This window comes from Rana temporaria, chromosome 2 (genome assembly GCF_905171775.1).
Source record: "Rana temporaria chromosome 2, aRanTem1.1, whole genome shotgun sequence".
NCBI classification, from domain to species: domain Eukaryota; kingdom Metazoa; phylum Chordata; class Amphibia; order Anura; family Ranidae; genus Rana; species Rana temporaria.
Genome location: NC_053490.1, coordinates 367,877,980 through 367,894,575, shown reverse-complemented (window position 1 = coordinate 367,894,575; position 16,596 = coordinate 367,877,980). Strand labels below are relative to the sequence as shown.

General features: G+C 39.1%; 1 protein-coding gene across 2 annotated transcripts in view; it reads left to right on the top strand.

Annotated features, from left to right (window-relative positions):
* Positions 1-13,992, top strand: part of LOC120927204 (synaptotagmin-2-like) — a 120,021-nt gene extending 106,029 nt beyond the window's left edge. For both annotated transcript variants that reach the window (XM_040337718.1, XM_040337719.1), the window contains exons 8-9: positions 7,203-7,336; positions 12,210-13,992. In XM_040337718.1, the coding sequence (XP_040193652.1) occupies positions 7,203-7,336; positions 12,210-12,416 (341 nt within the window). In that variant the 3' untranslated portion in view covers positions 12,417-13,992. The remainder of the gene's footprint in view (positions 1-7,202; positions 7,337-12,209) is intronic.
* The last annotated feature ends 2,604 nt before the right edge of the window (positions 13,993-16,596 follow it).

Genomic DNA, 16,596 nt, shown 5'->3' with positions numbered 1-16,596 from the left:
GATTCATATCAGTAACTTTGTAGCAGCTATAGATCTCTTGGACTGCTTTCTGTAGAGTTTTGTTGCTTTTTTTTAACTGGCTACAGTACTTCTCTATATAGCTACACATGGATTGCATGCAGCTGACAGAGATCCTTACTGATTGCTATTCAGTTTTCTTAGGCCCATTTCACATCTGTCTGTTTTTTGATCCATCCATCGACAGATGGAAAATGGACAGCAATGCATTCCTATTGGTAAGTGGATGTAAATTGATGATCATCAGTTTACATCCGTATCCACTCAGGTTTGTTGTTTTAAACAGAACAAGTCTCAGTTTTATTTCGTTTAAAAAAGGAAGTAAATGTAAACTAGTAAAAAAGGAATTAAACGGAAAGTTTTTTTATTTATTCATCCATTTTTGCGTTGGTTGTTAGGAGCCAGCAGCCTAACAACCAGTGACTCATCCCTGCTGTTAGCAGGGGGGTTCCATCCCCGCTGACAGCAGAATGTAAACAAAAGACTGAGAATGAAAAAGCAGTGTGAGGTCCCCACCAGATAAGGGTCTGGTATGGATTTTGGTGGGGACCTCACACCAATTTTATTTTTGGCATACGTTCACCCCCCCAACATTTATACCAGGCCCAAATGGCCTGTTGGGGCGGGACTGCGTGCTGTGTTTTCTTTTTTTTTTTTTGCATTTGTTAATGTTGGCTCTTTTGTTTAAACTCTGCTGTTTGACACGGATCCCCCACTGATAGTGGGGGTAAGCGATGGTTTTTAAGGATGCCAACGGGCGGATCTAAAAAAAACGGATGAAAACTGATGTAAACTGAGCCTGTTTTTTCTTTGAAAATCATGACTGAACGGGATGACACTCATGTAAAAGGGGCCTTAATCCAACATCACAGGACAATTATTTCTTAGACTATTGAATTATATCCCATCCCAAGGTGATTGGACAGTGAAAAATAGGTGAGCAATAAGCCCTCCCAGCATTGCCTCAGTTTTTATTGCTAGCACTTGTAGGTGACGGACCTGTCTTTTTCTGCTGAGAGAGGTATTTTTGCTTTGATGAATAGATTTCTACTTGAATCCAGCACAGAAGAGCTCAATGTGTGAAAATGCACTCACAAAAGGGATCAAGGGGTGGGCGGGTATAGCAGTACAAAGATTGCTGGTGACTCCACTTTGAAGCTCAGGAGTGTTGGAGACAAGGTCAGGCGGTAAGATGCTGCAGCTCTGGAAACGGACCGCTGTGTTCGGGCACGTACTCCATAACAGCATCTACATCTCCTTGACGTATGAAGTTACCTGGGGGGCGTGTTTGCACTGACAGCAGCTGGTTTCTATCCTGCTTCTCTCCTGCATGCCCCAATACAGCAGTGCTTTTCCAACCATGTAGCGTCTCTTCCTTTCAACTCCTCTGGGCTTTCCCCAGCACTTCTGAGCCTCAGAGTGGACTTAACCTGGATACACACTATACAACTTTTGTTTTTTGATTTCCTTAAGATTTACCAAAACCATGTAGGGCATGGGCCTGCCTGATTGCATACAAATTGAAACTGTTAAGGTTTGACCTCCTTATATGTTTTTGGTAAATTTAAGGGAAAAAAATCTAAAGAAAATTGTACAGTGTGTAGCCAGCTTTAGATTTACTGGCAGCCTGTGTTTTGCCACACACGCCCACCTCTTCACTCTTGCAACAAACATACCCGATAGAAAACCATTTTCACAAAAAGTGAAACCTTGTACAGTTGCTTCCTGGTTTATGGCCTAGGCCAAAGTTATGTAATGATTTTTATTTTATTTTTTGTTTTTTCATGTGGAGGAAGGGCTTTCTCAGCTAGGCACACCCTCCTGACTGCATGAGTCTAGGGCAGATGGTTTCCACAAAGTCAATGCTTACATGAATCATCTGCTTTTACTCAAGATGGCCACAGCTACAAATGCTAGGGAAGCGTTTTTCAAAGTGATTTCTTAACAAAATAAAGCATAGAGACATCAATGGATGGGGGAGTTTGCTTGAACATTAACCCTTTGGCAACAATCTAACCCAATTATGCAGCCCCTCTGGACTGGGCTTTTTTCCATGGTGCTGCAAATTTGCATATCTCGCTTTTGTTCTGGGAGTGCTCCACACGGTGCGCTCTCAGCACAGAGACCGGGGTCTCACCGAGAGCCCCGGGCCCCATTCTAACTATCAGGACCCAGAATGTCAGATTCCAGGTCACCTGATCGTTGTGATAGCCTCTGATTGGCTATGACAGTGATTTGTTGCTGCGAAGCCCGCCCCCTTGTTTTCTGTCTCTGTGAATGGACGGGAGGGAAAGTGTGTGTGTGTGTGTGTGTGTGTGTAGAAAAAAAAAAGAAATAATAATAAAAAATACAAAAATACCTACAATTTTACAAAAATATCTAGATCAAGGTTTGGTCTAGGTCAGTGCCAGGGTTAGTGTGTGGTTCAAAGATCAGGTTCAGTATATTATTTTGAATTCGTTTTTTTATTATTAGTGTCAGTTAGTGTCAGTGTGTGTTAGGTAGAATAAAAAACAAAAATAAAACAAAATGCGCACTATTGTTTCTGGGCTATACTACCGATACAAACAACAACACACTGTCGATCCAAACCGGTGAGAATGGTCCGACGGACCGTTTTCATCGGTTCACCGCTGAAGTGGCCTGATGGTCTGATGTGCGTACACACCATCAGTTCAAAAACCGATCAGGTCAGAATGCGGTGACGTAAAACACACGACGTGCTGAAAAAAAACGAAGTTCAATGCTTCCAAGCATGCGTCAACTTGATTCTGAGCATGCGCAGGTTTTGAACCGATGCTTTTGTGTACTAACCATCGGTTTGGACCTATCGGGCAGCGATCCATCGGTTCGATTTTTAAAGCAAGTTCTAAAATTTTTGACCGATGGGCCGTACACACGGTCGGTTTGGACTGATGAAACTGGACTTCAGGCTGTTTTCATCGGTTTGGACCGACCGTGTGTACGCGGCCTAACATACACATATGAGATATCGCTGCAATTTCCAGGAGCGGGAGAATTTATTTAGGTTTGTGCTTTGGTGGTAGGTAATGGTAGTAACAAGAAATATACGGCTACATTTTTAATTATTTTTATTTTCTATTTTGGGCCAGTATTTCTTGGATAATAAAAATTAGGATATATTCCTTACCATTTACCACCAAATGAAAGCCCAATTTGTCCAGAACAAGTGTGGTATAATCCACCTGGATGCACAGTAGTTGAGAGTATGTGTACAGTTTTACCAACACATATAATCACACAAACAGGTTGGATTTGATGGACTTGTGTCTTTTTTCAACCTCACCTACTATGTAACTATATTAAAGTTGCAAAATTGGGCTTAGGCATTAAGATTTGTTTTACCCTTAGGCGCAAAGGGGTTAAACATCAATTTAACAGTGTTTTCAGTTTTGGTACTCAATCTCAGACACACTTTAGTTCCACTTTAAGTACCTTCTTCATCATTGCAGCCATGTAACCCTACATTGCATCCATCGAGGGCTTTACTGGTATGGGCACAGCGTATGGCAGCAGAAGCTGGAGCCTTTTAAAGTAAGTCAGGTTGAAAAAAGACATCTAGTTCAACCAAAACAAATTATAATACAATTCCACATACACAATCCTTCACCCACAGTTGATCCAGAGGAAGGCGAAAAACCCCAGCAAAGCATGCTCCAATTCCCCCGAGAGGCAATCAGATTTTCCCTGGATCAATTTTACATATAAATGTTAGTACCCTGTTTAATTATGTACATTTAGGAAAGAATCTTAAAGCAATCTACTGAGTTTGCCAGAACCACCACTGGAGAGAGTCTATTCCATGTTTTCTTACCTCTTACTGTGAAGAAACCTTTCTGTATTTTAAAGATGAAGTCTTTTTTCCTCTAAAAGCAAGGAGTGCCCCCTTGTCCTCAGTGTTGACCTTTTAAAGTGAATAACTCAACACCAAGTTCACTATATGGACCCCTTTTTATTTGTACATGGTGGTCATTTCCCCCCTTAATCTCCTCTTCTCAAGAGGGAATAGATTCAGTTCCTCTAATCTTTCCTCATAGCGGAGCTCCTCCATGCCTCTTATCAGTTTGGTTGCCCTTCATTGCACTTTCTCCAGTTCCCTGATTATCCTTTTTTGTGATCTGGTGCCCAAAACTGAACTGCATATTCCAGCTGAGGTCTTACTAATGATTTGTACAGGGGCAAAATGATATCTCTGTCTCTGGCGTCCATACCTCTCAATACAAGAAAGGACATTGCTCGCTTTGGAAACCGCAGCTTGGCATTGCATGCTATTATTGAGCTTATGATCTACCAAAACCCCCAGATCCTTCTCCACTATTGACTCACCTAGTTGTACTGCCCCAGTATGTATGATGCATGCACATTCTTGGCCCACAAGTGCATAACTTTACATTTATCAACATTTAACCTCATTTGCCACTTAGTTGCCCAGTTAGACGGTGCATTAAGGTTGGCTTGTAAATCGGGGACATCCTGTAAGGACGTTATTCCACTGCATAGCTTAGTGTCATCTGCAAAAACAGAAATGTTACTTTTAATCCCAAACCTATATATAATTTTATAAAGATTTTAAAAAGTAAGGGTCCCAGCACTGAACATTGGGGTACACCACAGATGACCTTAGACCATTCAGAATAAGAGTCATTAACCACTGCTCTCTGAATTCTGTCTTTTAGACAGTTTTCTATACATTTACAAATTTATCTTTTAGTCTGGTTCGTTAGCCAAGAAGGACCTGGAGCTCTTCCCTGAAGTATTGACTTCTGCATAGATGAACTGGGAGAGTCTTCATCTGGAACCAAAAGGGGTTCCTTTTTGTTATTTTCCGAATTCTGGGGCCTATATTTTCCTCTACAAATTGGAGTATCCACCTGAGCAAACTCTGCCATATTTCCTACAGTTACCTCCTTGTTCTTGGAATTAAGATTTTATTTGTGTTTTCTTGATGTCAGAATACTTTGCATTTTTGTATCTCGCATTATATTACCATGCTACTTTGGATTGTCTTTATTTTATGTGAGATGTTGCACCTATTCGGTATTGTACTGCTCTACTGGATGCGTTATTCCTTTATTATAATTCCAACCTGTTCAAGGTGCCCACGCCAAATGTCAATGTTGTGACACATTCTACATCTACAGCGCTTCATCAAGTTCCTTATATGTTCATAATATGGAATATGTACAGTCAACGGTTGCTTTCCTCCATCTGGGAGATTTCTAGGCCTGGACATCAAGCCCTTTGGCCTAGCCATGGCATTGCAGGTTTTCACAAATTTGCTGCCCCCAGTTTTGTCTCTTTTTTTATATATATATATATATATATAATATATACATACAGTGTGTATATGTTTATTATATTCTTTTTTTTGTTTAAGTGATCTCCTTCCCCCTGTTCCCAGCTACATAAGAGCGGGTGGGAGGGGAAACGGCAGCACACTGACCTTCCCAGTACCAGGCTGTGCAGTAGGGGCATGTCAGGACAAGTTAGGACTAATAATTGGAGGAGAGCACACTGAGTTCTCAGCATACCTAGAGAACTGACCACACTGTTCTCCTGCTTAGTGTGGTCAGTTTTTAATAGGAAAGCAGGAGGACTAGCAGGAACACCAGAGATTTCACACAAATGAATCAGTACAAAGAGAACAGGCTACTTTCTCGCACAAGTACATAGTACAGCAGGCACATAACAGGAATAAGAAATGTTGGGGTAACCAACATTTTAAGCTTTGCTGTTTGCCAGCGTCCAATCACTTGGAGGTAAAACATAACCCACATATCTAATAATTAACTCTGCAGCAGGTAGTGAGTTGTTGTCACATTGGGGGTGATTTACTAAGGGCAAATAGACTGTGCACTTTGCAAAGTGCAGAACTCTGCTGACTTCCATCATCCAATCATGTGCAAGCAAAAATGCATTATTTTTTTTTCTTGCGCGTGATTGTTTATTTTTTGCAATTTCAAGTTTTACCTCATTTACTAAGCTCTGGAGCAACTGTACTTGCAAAGTGCAACCGCACTTAGCAAAGTGCACAGTCTAGTAAATGTGAATAATACAGAATAATTCTGTAGTGGTTATGTGAAATTAGTCGCAGTACCTTGGGGCTCAGTTTTGCAAGCTTCTCGTAATCATTGAAATCAGTTATGTACTGCAGTGTGCATTTTCTCTCCCCTTTTTTTTTAATTCCAATTTATTTTTTAACTATATTATTGTTTTACATATTAAGTGTATTTACATGGAAAACAGCTTCTGCCCTTTAGAGGCTTCTAGTGGCTGAGCTCATCCTTTTTTCAGCTTCTAATTTCTGGTAGCTGAAGTTTTTTTCCAGCAGCTGGCAGCCTTCAACACTTACTGGCTTCCTTTAGATTAGGAAATACTTAATGTGAGGCCTGCAAGGGGGGGAAGCATCTGCCGTGAGTTTATGAAGACGGAAAAATCTGAGGATTTTAACACTGTTGATACTGTAGCGCAGAGATATGTAATTAGCGGACCTCCAGCTGTTGCAGAACTACAAGTCTTGTGAGGCATAGAAAGACTCTGACAGCCACAAGCATGACACCCGAGGCAGAGGCATGATGGGACTTGTAGTTTTGCAACAGCTGGAGGTCCGCTAATTGCATATCCCTGATGTAGCGGGTTTACTGTTGTGTTTGCTTGCTCACATACTAAAGTAACATGAAAGCAATTCATGTGGTAGAGTTCAGTAAGGGACATATTTTTAGTATGAAGATTTAGGCCTCATGCACACTGGACGTTATAATAACGTTATAAAAACACCAGTAGCTTTTGCAGTGAGTTTTTCAATATTTTGCAATTGTGTTTTTCTGCGTTTTTTGACGTTGGAGCGTTTTTACAGCTGAAAACTGCCTTTTAAAACCCACTAGTTGTGGGCTTTTTTTTACAGCCAAAGAACACCCCAGTCAAAAACCGTTAATAACAGCCTATGTGTCCTAGGATAATATGCTGGAGAATTTATTGAATGTAGAAAAAAAAAGTCTGAAGCCAAAAACAGCATCTGTAAAAACATCCAGTGTGCATGAGGCCTTACCAATGAATGTTCATGTTGTGCCCTTGTCCTGTGCTTTCTATAAATCAGCCTTGCTATGGTCAATCGTTTTTGTATACAGTATTATTTTTGTTCATATTTACTTTCTTATTTTTAGATCCCTATGTAAAGATTCATTTGATGCAGAATGGAAAACGTCTTAAAAAGAAGAAAACAACAGTGAAGAAAAAGACATTGAATCCATATTTCAACGAGTCTTTCAGTTTTGAAATTCCTTTTGAGCAGATACAGGTATTGTGTTCAGACTCTGCAAATCATGAATCGCCATTTTGGGTATCTCTCTGCCTAATGGTATAAAACCTTTTAGGTGCAGCCCTTCCAAAAGCTTACATGAGCCGATCTTGTTCCAGCGCTGTGCACAATGGCCCGGATTCACATACATCGGCGCATATTTATGCCGCCCTAGCGTATCTCCTTTACGCTACGCCGACGCAGCGCAGAGAGGCAAGCACTGGATTCACAAAGCCAGTGCTGCCAAATCTGCGCTGGGTTTCCTAGGCGTAAGTCATGCAAATGAGGCGTGACCCCATGCAAATGATGGGCTGAGTCTCAGACAGATACGTATAGTGGCGCATGCGCCGTCCCGTGGACGCAACCTAGTGCGCATGCTCAGAATCACGTCGGAACTACTCCCTAAGATATGCCAGATCACTGCCTATGGGGTGAACGTAACCTACGCCTAGTCATATTCACGTCCTACGTAAACTGCGTAAAATACGTTGGCTTGTGTTCCCTGGTGCAGCCATTTGCATGGATGCTGCCGAGTTACACCTGCTTTATGGGGCATAACTTTACGCTGGACGTATGACTTTACGCGAACTTCGTCGGACGTACGTTCGTGAATCAGCGTATCTCCCTCATTTGCATATGTGAATAGAAAATCCATGGGTGCGCCAAATATGTCCAGCGTAAATATGCGCCCACTCTACACCGGCGTAGGAAAGTTACGTCGGTCGGATGAAGCCTATTTTCAGGCGTATTTCAGTTTGTGGGCACGGCGCATAGATACGACGGCGCATATTTGCACTTACGCGGCGTATCTCGAGATACGTCGGCGTAAGTGCTTTGTGAATCCGGGCCATTGTGTTTTAATGTCAATCAAATCCATTGATAAGGAACGGTGTCAATAGATGTACACAGTGCGTCTCAGGATCAAACCCGCACAAGACCCCCCCCTGCAAGTGGCTTGCTGGTGGGGGTACTCGATGTGGTAGGGGCCATGAGCATCAGTGTTGGACCCAAGAAGAGGAGGATCAGGGCTGCTTTGTGCAAAAAACATTGCACAGAGCAGGTAAGTATGACATGTTTGTTATTTTACAAGAAAATTAACCTTTTAAAATCCCTTGAGAAAGACCATAACAACACTGGATAACAACATTTTTACTGAAATTGTTATTATACAGGACTTCCCTGTATATAGCATCAACATTTTGCATAGCTCTTCACAAAATGGAGGGGGGCAGTACAGCACAAAATGGAGGGGGGCAGTACAGTTACAATACAAGAGGGATCAGAAAGCCCTGCTCGTTTGTACTGTAAGCTCTATCTAAAAGTCCCTGTATTCTAAGCCCCTCTCCACCTTTATAACCCCAATTAAATTTTCCACTTAATAAACTTTTAGAAGTCTGGTGTCAAACATGTAGCTTTGTGGCATTTATTGTGTGACCCTTGGGGTACCTGCAGACAGGAGTCAGTGTTTTTGTTTCTTACCTAGAAATGTGCCATAAGTAATTTTTAAAGCCTAAAGCCCTGTACGCAGTAAATTTTTTGTCGTTTTTTTATCCATAGGAAAATTTTAAAACATGTTCTATTTTTTTTCACTGATGGAAAACAAACCGATGGGGCCCACACACAATCGGTTTGTCCGATTGAAAACGGTCCATTGGTCTGTTTTCATCAGACAAACCGATCGTGTGTACAGGGCTTAACTCTATAAACTCTACATAGCATCAGCTACATACAGTGTTCAGCGATATTTTCCAGGAGAGGTACTTCTTATCCCATTCCCAGAGCAAAATTGAGTCAGGCTTAGCGCTGCTCAGCCATTCACAAGAAGTTTTGTATTTTAATAATGAATACCAGATGTCCTCTGATTGGCTATGGTGGAGATGTGGGCAGATAACGTCACCAACACCACCTCAGCTAATCAGAGGAAGTCTTGTATTCATTAATAAAATAGAAAGGTTTCTGTGAATGGCTGAGCAGCACAAAACTAAATTGTGTTCCAGAAACGGGAATGGAAGTCCTCGTACCACTCTCGAAACACAGCTCTGTATACTATATGTAGCTGATGCTACATACAGTTTATACAGCATTGACTGTGGACGCTTGTATAAGTAAAAACCTGGAGCTTAACCCCTTGCCACTGAGCATACGCATATGCATCCTCACTGACGTGGGTCCTCTTCCCTGGGGCTGCCTATATCCACTACTGTGCTGTACATTGTGCTCCCAGCATAAAGACCATGCTGTCATCAGCAGCTCTAGGTCTTGTGCGAACAATTGGGACCCAGGAGGACAGGTCCGCCATCGCATGAATGATGTGACAGCCTGTGATTGGCTATCGGTGATCAGCCACTGTACAGCCCACCCCTGTGTTGTGTCTCCTTTTAAATAGAAACAATTATACTGTGTCTTTTTCTTCTTGTTAGATGATAAGCTTGTGAGCAGAAAAAAGTAAAATAAAGACAAAATAGCTAGATCAGCGTTTAGGTAAAGGCTGGGGTCAAAGGTCATGGTCAGAAGAAAATGTCAGGGTCAGTGTGTTTTTAGGTAGGATTTAAAAAAACAGGATTTTTTTTATATAGTGTCAGTGTGTTTTGGGTAGGATAAACAAAAAGTGAAATTCACGCTATTGTTTTCTGGGCCCTATTTTGTGTACAAATAACATACATATATATGGTATCACTGCAATTTCCAGGAAAAGGAGAATCTATTTTGGGTTGGTATTTGGTGTTAGGTCATGGTAGTAGCAAAAAATATACAAATACATTTAAAAAAATACTTTTTTAAATATTTTGAAATAGTTTTTCTTTGATAAAATTAATTCAAGGGATATCCATCACCATTTACCACCAAATAAAACCCCTGAAAAAAACAAGGTATAATTCAACCGCATACACTAATTAGATGCAATGATTTATACAGTTTTACTAACCCATGGCAGAGTTGCAAAAACTGGGTTCAGGCATAAGACTTGCTTTACCCTCCATCATAAAAAAGTCTGTGAATAAATTCCTCTTTTAAAAGTTCAGCAATCTATCCCGTGACTAGTGAAAGAAACAGTGTTCCAATTCTCTATCAGATAAATTGCTTGCTCACCTCCATGCAAAGATAAAAGGGACAATATCTCCTCACATCCAGATGAAGCAGCTCCACTCCTTGTCCTTCAGTTAATGGCATAATGGATCACATCCTCTCCTCGCCCCGGATGGAAATGAAGCAGGCTGGTGTCTCACCAAAGACAAAGGCTCCAATCCTGATCTCCCGATGCTCACAACTCATTGGATAATATATAAAGCAAAAAAGGGCAAACATAGTGTGTGTTCCGTATAGGTATTTTACACAGTAACACTTACTAGAACAAAGATGTAACACGCATGTAATACAATACAGCTTACAACCTCACCAGGTGAGACTCCGATCACGTCACTAAGCTCCAATCTCAAAAAGAAGAAAACGGTGAAGAAAAAGACATTGAATCTATATTGCAACGAGTCTTTCAGTTTTGACATTCCTTTTGAGCAGATACAGGTATTGTGTCCAGGCTCTGCAAATCATGAATCACTATTTAGGGTAATGTGTTTTCTGCCTGATGGTATACAACCTTTTAGGTGCAGCCCCCTCAAAAGCTTACCTGAGCCGATCTTGATTCAGCGCTATGCACAATGTGTTTGGTGTCGATCAAATCCAGTGACAAGGGAGGTGTCAATAGATGTACACAATGCATCAAACCTGCATGAGTCTCATTGAAACATTGATTTGCAAAGGGTTTGTAATTGCATTAATCTCTAGCAGTCTCCAATGTGATCTCTAGGAGTTTTATATGTATTCAGTCTATTGCCGCGTACACATGGTCAGAATTTCCCACAACAAATGTTCGATGGGAGCTTGTTGTCGGAAATTCCGACCATGTGTAGGCTCCTTTGGACATTTGCTGTCGGAATTTCACTGGCTATTGAACTTAATTTTTCTTGGCTCGTCGTACGTGTTGTACGTCACCGTGTTCTTGACGTTCGCAATTTCCAACAACATTTGTTTGACCGCGTGTATGCAAGACAAGTTTGAGCCAACATCTATCGGAAAAAAATACACGATTTTGTTGTTAGAATGTCCGATCGTCTGTACGCGGCATATAGCTTTTTCTCAAAGAATGTCCTTAGTCTCCAACTGTACTCATGTTTGAAGTCTCTGACCATCTTCTGCAGTGTGTCTGCAGTCTCTAACAATCTCTTGTAGCACGCCTATAGTCTTTGACCATCTCTTCTTGCATGTCTGCATTCTCTTGAGTATGATTGGTAGCGTATTCAGTTTGACCATCTATTGTTGCATGTGTGTACTCAGATTTGAGATTTCTCTTGTATTATATTCACTAAATGTTGGGGGAAACACTCGAGGTCCCACATATTAAGAAGATTGAACATCACTAATTTATAATACCAATATTAGAATAACAGTTTGTTGTCCAAAGATGGTAGTCTATTGATATATTTGTGTTCTTTGGTGTTTTGTCTCCCCACATTTTACCTAGTATTTTGTTTTCTTCTTTACTGGCATTAAAGAAAATATGTACTGTAAAAAAATACATTGCTTTCCTCCTTCTGAACATGCCAGCACTTAGCTGACTTGCTGATCTTAACTTGGGAAGTAAAGGTTGATTGAAATCAGGACTCCTGAGAGTCTTGCTTGTTACTGGTCTATCAAAGTACAGTCATCAAATCAACTTGACAGCCAGAAAGCTAGCATTTTCAAAAGGATGGGACAGTAATACCATGGTTTCACAAACAATGTGTCTTGTATAATTTTAATATGGCTTGGTCCCGCTATGTTATGGTTGGATGTCTCCTTTTTTTTTTGTAACACCTTAATTTTTTCTTTCTCACAGAAAGTACAAGTTGTAATCACAGTTCTGGACTATGACAAACTGGGTAAGAATGAGGCAATTGGGAAGATCTTTGTTGGATGCAGTGCATCAGGAACAGAGCTCCGACATTGGTCAGATATGTTGGCCAATCCTCGTCGTCCTATTGCTCAGTGGCATCCACTCAAACCAGAAGAAGAAGTTGACCTTGCTCTTGGATCAAAGAAGTAAATGACAAACACACATACAACACACATACTTCCCCTTAATATTTTTCCTCCTGCCCTCTTACTCTGCTGTGCAGACTTAAATCTACAAGCACCTTCTTCTCACCCGACGGCAGCCCCAAATGCACAGCAGCCAGGACTTATGGAACACATTCAAGGGGTGATATTAGACTACAAGGCGTTTTTAAACATTCAGCCACCTAATTCAGAAGATAGACAGTTTCTCTCTTTTTTTGTGATAGGATCCTAAACCAATGATTTCTATCAATGAAGAATGACTTTTGAAGCTGGTCTTGCTAACAAACAGACATTCACCTCTTTTGTGTGTTCTAGTCAGACTTTATATTGTATGCATACATTGGTGGGTAAATAATATCTGTATAATATTCCAGTCTTCCAAAAATTGGTAGTAGACAGCCACTGAGTTATTGACAACGTATGTTCTCTGACTTGGCTACAAGTCAGTATATCCATTTTAACTGAATACAATTAGTTGTAGGGACCTTAGGTTTACACTTGTTGTTGCAGTAGTATAGCAGATGTTGATTTCAAGATATTTTACTCTACAAAATCCAGTATATTCTGTAATAGGTAAATATATTTCTTTACAAGGACTTTTAATGTGTTCGAGAAATTGACATACACATCATATTTTTTTTATTAGAGTAATTTAATTTTTAAATGTGCTTATCTTATGAACTTCTAGATTCCCCATTACATAAATGATCTCCATATCTGTAATATAATTCCTACTTTGTAGCATCAATGGAAAGAGGTTATATGAATAGCTTGTCTTTTACCAAGTCTTTAGAATCACATGTCTTCCATTTTTTCTAAAGTAGACATCTACTCTAGGACACATTGCCAAGGAAATGGAATACTTATGTGTGTATTTAGCACAAGCAATTTTATTTCATTTTAGGTGAATATTTATTTTTCTTTTGGCACCAAATGCAGGTGTAAGTGTTACAACAAAGAAATCATAGATGTATCTATGGATGCTTGAAGTAGTGAGATGCACAATTTTTGGATAGCAGCATAAAGCTTCAGGGAAGCTTGTAGATCTTCGAAGACCAAAGTGATTACCTAAAATATTGAGGGAGTTTTTTTAATAGCATTTAGGATTTTGATCATTTATAAAAATATATAGTTTGTGGCTATAACAAATTATGGGTGTTTGAAGTGTGTATATAATATAGAAGGGCATTTAAAATTTTCCTGCATGTCAAAATATACAGTTGTTGGCAGCACCATAGAGAAAGCACGCACTTACTGAATAGCCATGATTTAGTTGATGTTACTTAAAAATTTGAAAGGCATTACATGTACTTGTAAGGATCATATTATGGTCTTTGTATAATTTGAAATCTAGGGCTTAAACAATCTTATTAAAAAAAAAATCATAGATTATAGCTATGTGTTAAAGAATATTTATGCTTTCTTATTTCAGACTAGCAGTGGCAGTAACTATTTTGTTTAGCCAAAATTGACTCCAATATCTGTAAAAATATATTTTAAGGGCCCCTCATAGCAATCAGGTTCCTAAATAATGTATTAAAAAAAAAAAAAAAAAAAAAAAACACTGGAAATAATTATTTCAGGTAACATTCCAGCCTTCTTGCCTCCAGTTTTCAAATGTGAGTTTTTATGTAGTAGGGAGTACTGATTACAAATGCAGCCTGACTTCTAAACTGTTAACATAGTTAACAGTAGTTGTATCAATCAGAAGAAAAAAAAATCAGCCCTGTCATTACATAGTTTGTATCTAAAGCAAATCTAGATCTAGTATGTAGGTTAGTGGAAAGGTCACTGTAAATAAAAATACGCAATTTGTGAAAAATTATTTGCAAAGTATGTTAGATTACACATAATCGAAGTAAGGGTTTGTTTAGATTTGAGAACACTTTACAAGGAAGTTGCAAAATAAGTCGTTAAAATTTGGGAAAATATATTGTTGCTTGGTTCTTTAATGTTTTTATGGGAAAAAAAGATTTTTGATAAGGCGAGTAAATAAGGAATGTGAGCGTTGTACATCCAGATAATGTGAATGCCCAGTGGAAACATACTTTTTCGTTTATATTGCTTAAAACCACTTTTTGGAATATTTAAAGAAAAGCATTTCAATAAATTACAGGAAGTGTCTTGTGGGTGTATGTCCCCTCTTCCCAGCATTCGTGGGATGTCACTCAATTGTGTGCTCTTAAAATCAGGGCTTTTTCTGTGCTTTGAGCATCTTTAATCTCTAGAGATGCTCTATAATTAGAGACTGCCATGAAATGAAAGTGTCTGTGATCAGATATGTTCAGAGTGGGAAAGCCAGACATAGGGAGGATGTTATAATGAGAAGGGGAAAATGCAGATGATTACAGCTTGATTCCACAGTCATTGGGGCCATCACAGTTGGTGAATTACAAATATTTTAAATACTGTATTTATTGGCGTATAACACTTACTTTTTTACCCTAAAAAAAGATGGTAAACTGTGCCTGCGTGTTATACGCAGGGGGCTGTGGAAAGTTATTTTCTTGAAACTTCCCTCTTGAAGTTAGGGTGCGTGTTATATGCCTGTGTGTATTATACGCCAATAAATACGGGTACATATGCTCTTGCTATTTAGCAGATTACATTTTTCTTTTCTTTTTTTTTTTTTTTCTTTTCTTTTGAAGCATAAGAATTTGTTTTATATTACTAAAGTATACAAACATAAATGGAAGAACACATAATGTATAAAAAAGCTAGATGTGTGTGTATAACAAAAGGAATGGAATAAACCATGCTATACAGGGTAGTTCATAGACCAAGACAGATAATGGAGAGCAGCCATATTATGTTTAATGAAAAATTCCAGAAATCATGTTTACTTCATGCTCATTATGATCAGAGGCCTGTTTGTGTGCTCCGATTTGTGTGTGCCTGCTCAGGATGTATGTTAAATATTTTGTAAATAACATGCATGTTACACCGTGTACATACCAGCATGGGGGATAGATGTATGCTCGTGAGCGTGAGTGAGACCAGTAGAAATTTTTTTTGGCCTCTTTACTGACATGGCAAATCTGTTGTGGCATTACATATTCACTAGTAAAGGTAATAGAACCAAACGTTCACCTTTGTTTTGTAGTGCTGCAAACTATACTAATTCCAGATCTGCTTTTCCAATGCTTTTTATTTTTGCCATGATGTAAATGGGTTAAAAATAATAAGTACATTGGTTAAATAATAATAGATTAGGCTGTCAAATGCTGTTCCAGGCTTTACTGGCAGTTAATCTGAACATTTGGATATATCTTGGAGAGGGTTTTGTCCTACACTTTATATTTTTGAATGTACGCATGCTAAAGAGGAAACTAAGTATATAGATAAAATATATATAAATAAATATAGGTACATATGGAAAGGGGCTGTGTGTTTACTGAACTTATTTTTTCATTTGTGTGTGTCCTGTTGATGTCCTATAACCTGCTAAATGTTGACGGATTTTTATCCATGCAATAGATTATGGCCTTTACCCTGGCATAGGGACAGACCATTCCTGCGTCTCGTGCTGTCTGTATTATAAATCTTTGCCATGCTGAGATATAAAAGCCATAATTTCTGAGAACAGAGTATCCAGGTGGGGTATACTCAGACTAAATATGCATGTATTCTGTCTTTGTCTCTATGTTTTCAAAAAATATGAGGTGGTGTTAACAGGAGGTGTTTCTCTGTTCCACCTACCTTGGTGTGTTACTGTTTGTGTGAGATAAATGTTGTCTTTGTTATTTTGTAAGATGTCTCCTTAATAAAGAAACATTGACTCAAATGTCTTCTTTTGTAATCTTTCAAAGCACTATTTTCAGATTTGTTGTAATTTTTTTTTCTGTATTTATAGATTTATTTGGGTATTTTGGATCCTTGTAAGCGGGCTCTTTAAAGTGTTAGGTTGTAATATTTTATTTTTTTACAGTCAGGCTTGTCAAAGTACAAACCCACTCTTCTTATGCTTCCACCCAGTGTTATTTAGAGATCACCCTGCATGCCCAGAGGATGAGATGTATGTGGTTGGTTAAAATAAATAAAAAATTCTGCAAGTCTGCTCCTTTACTGAAAATAAGTAAGACTTTTTACATTTTGGTGTCTTTTGGCAATTCAGATTTTACATTGTTTGAAACAGAGCATTTGATTAAAAAAATGAATACATAGTT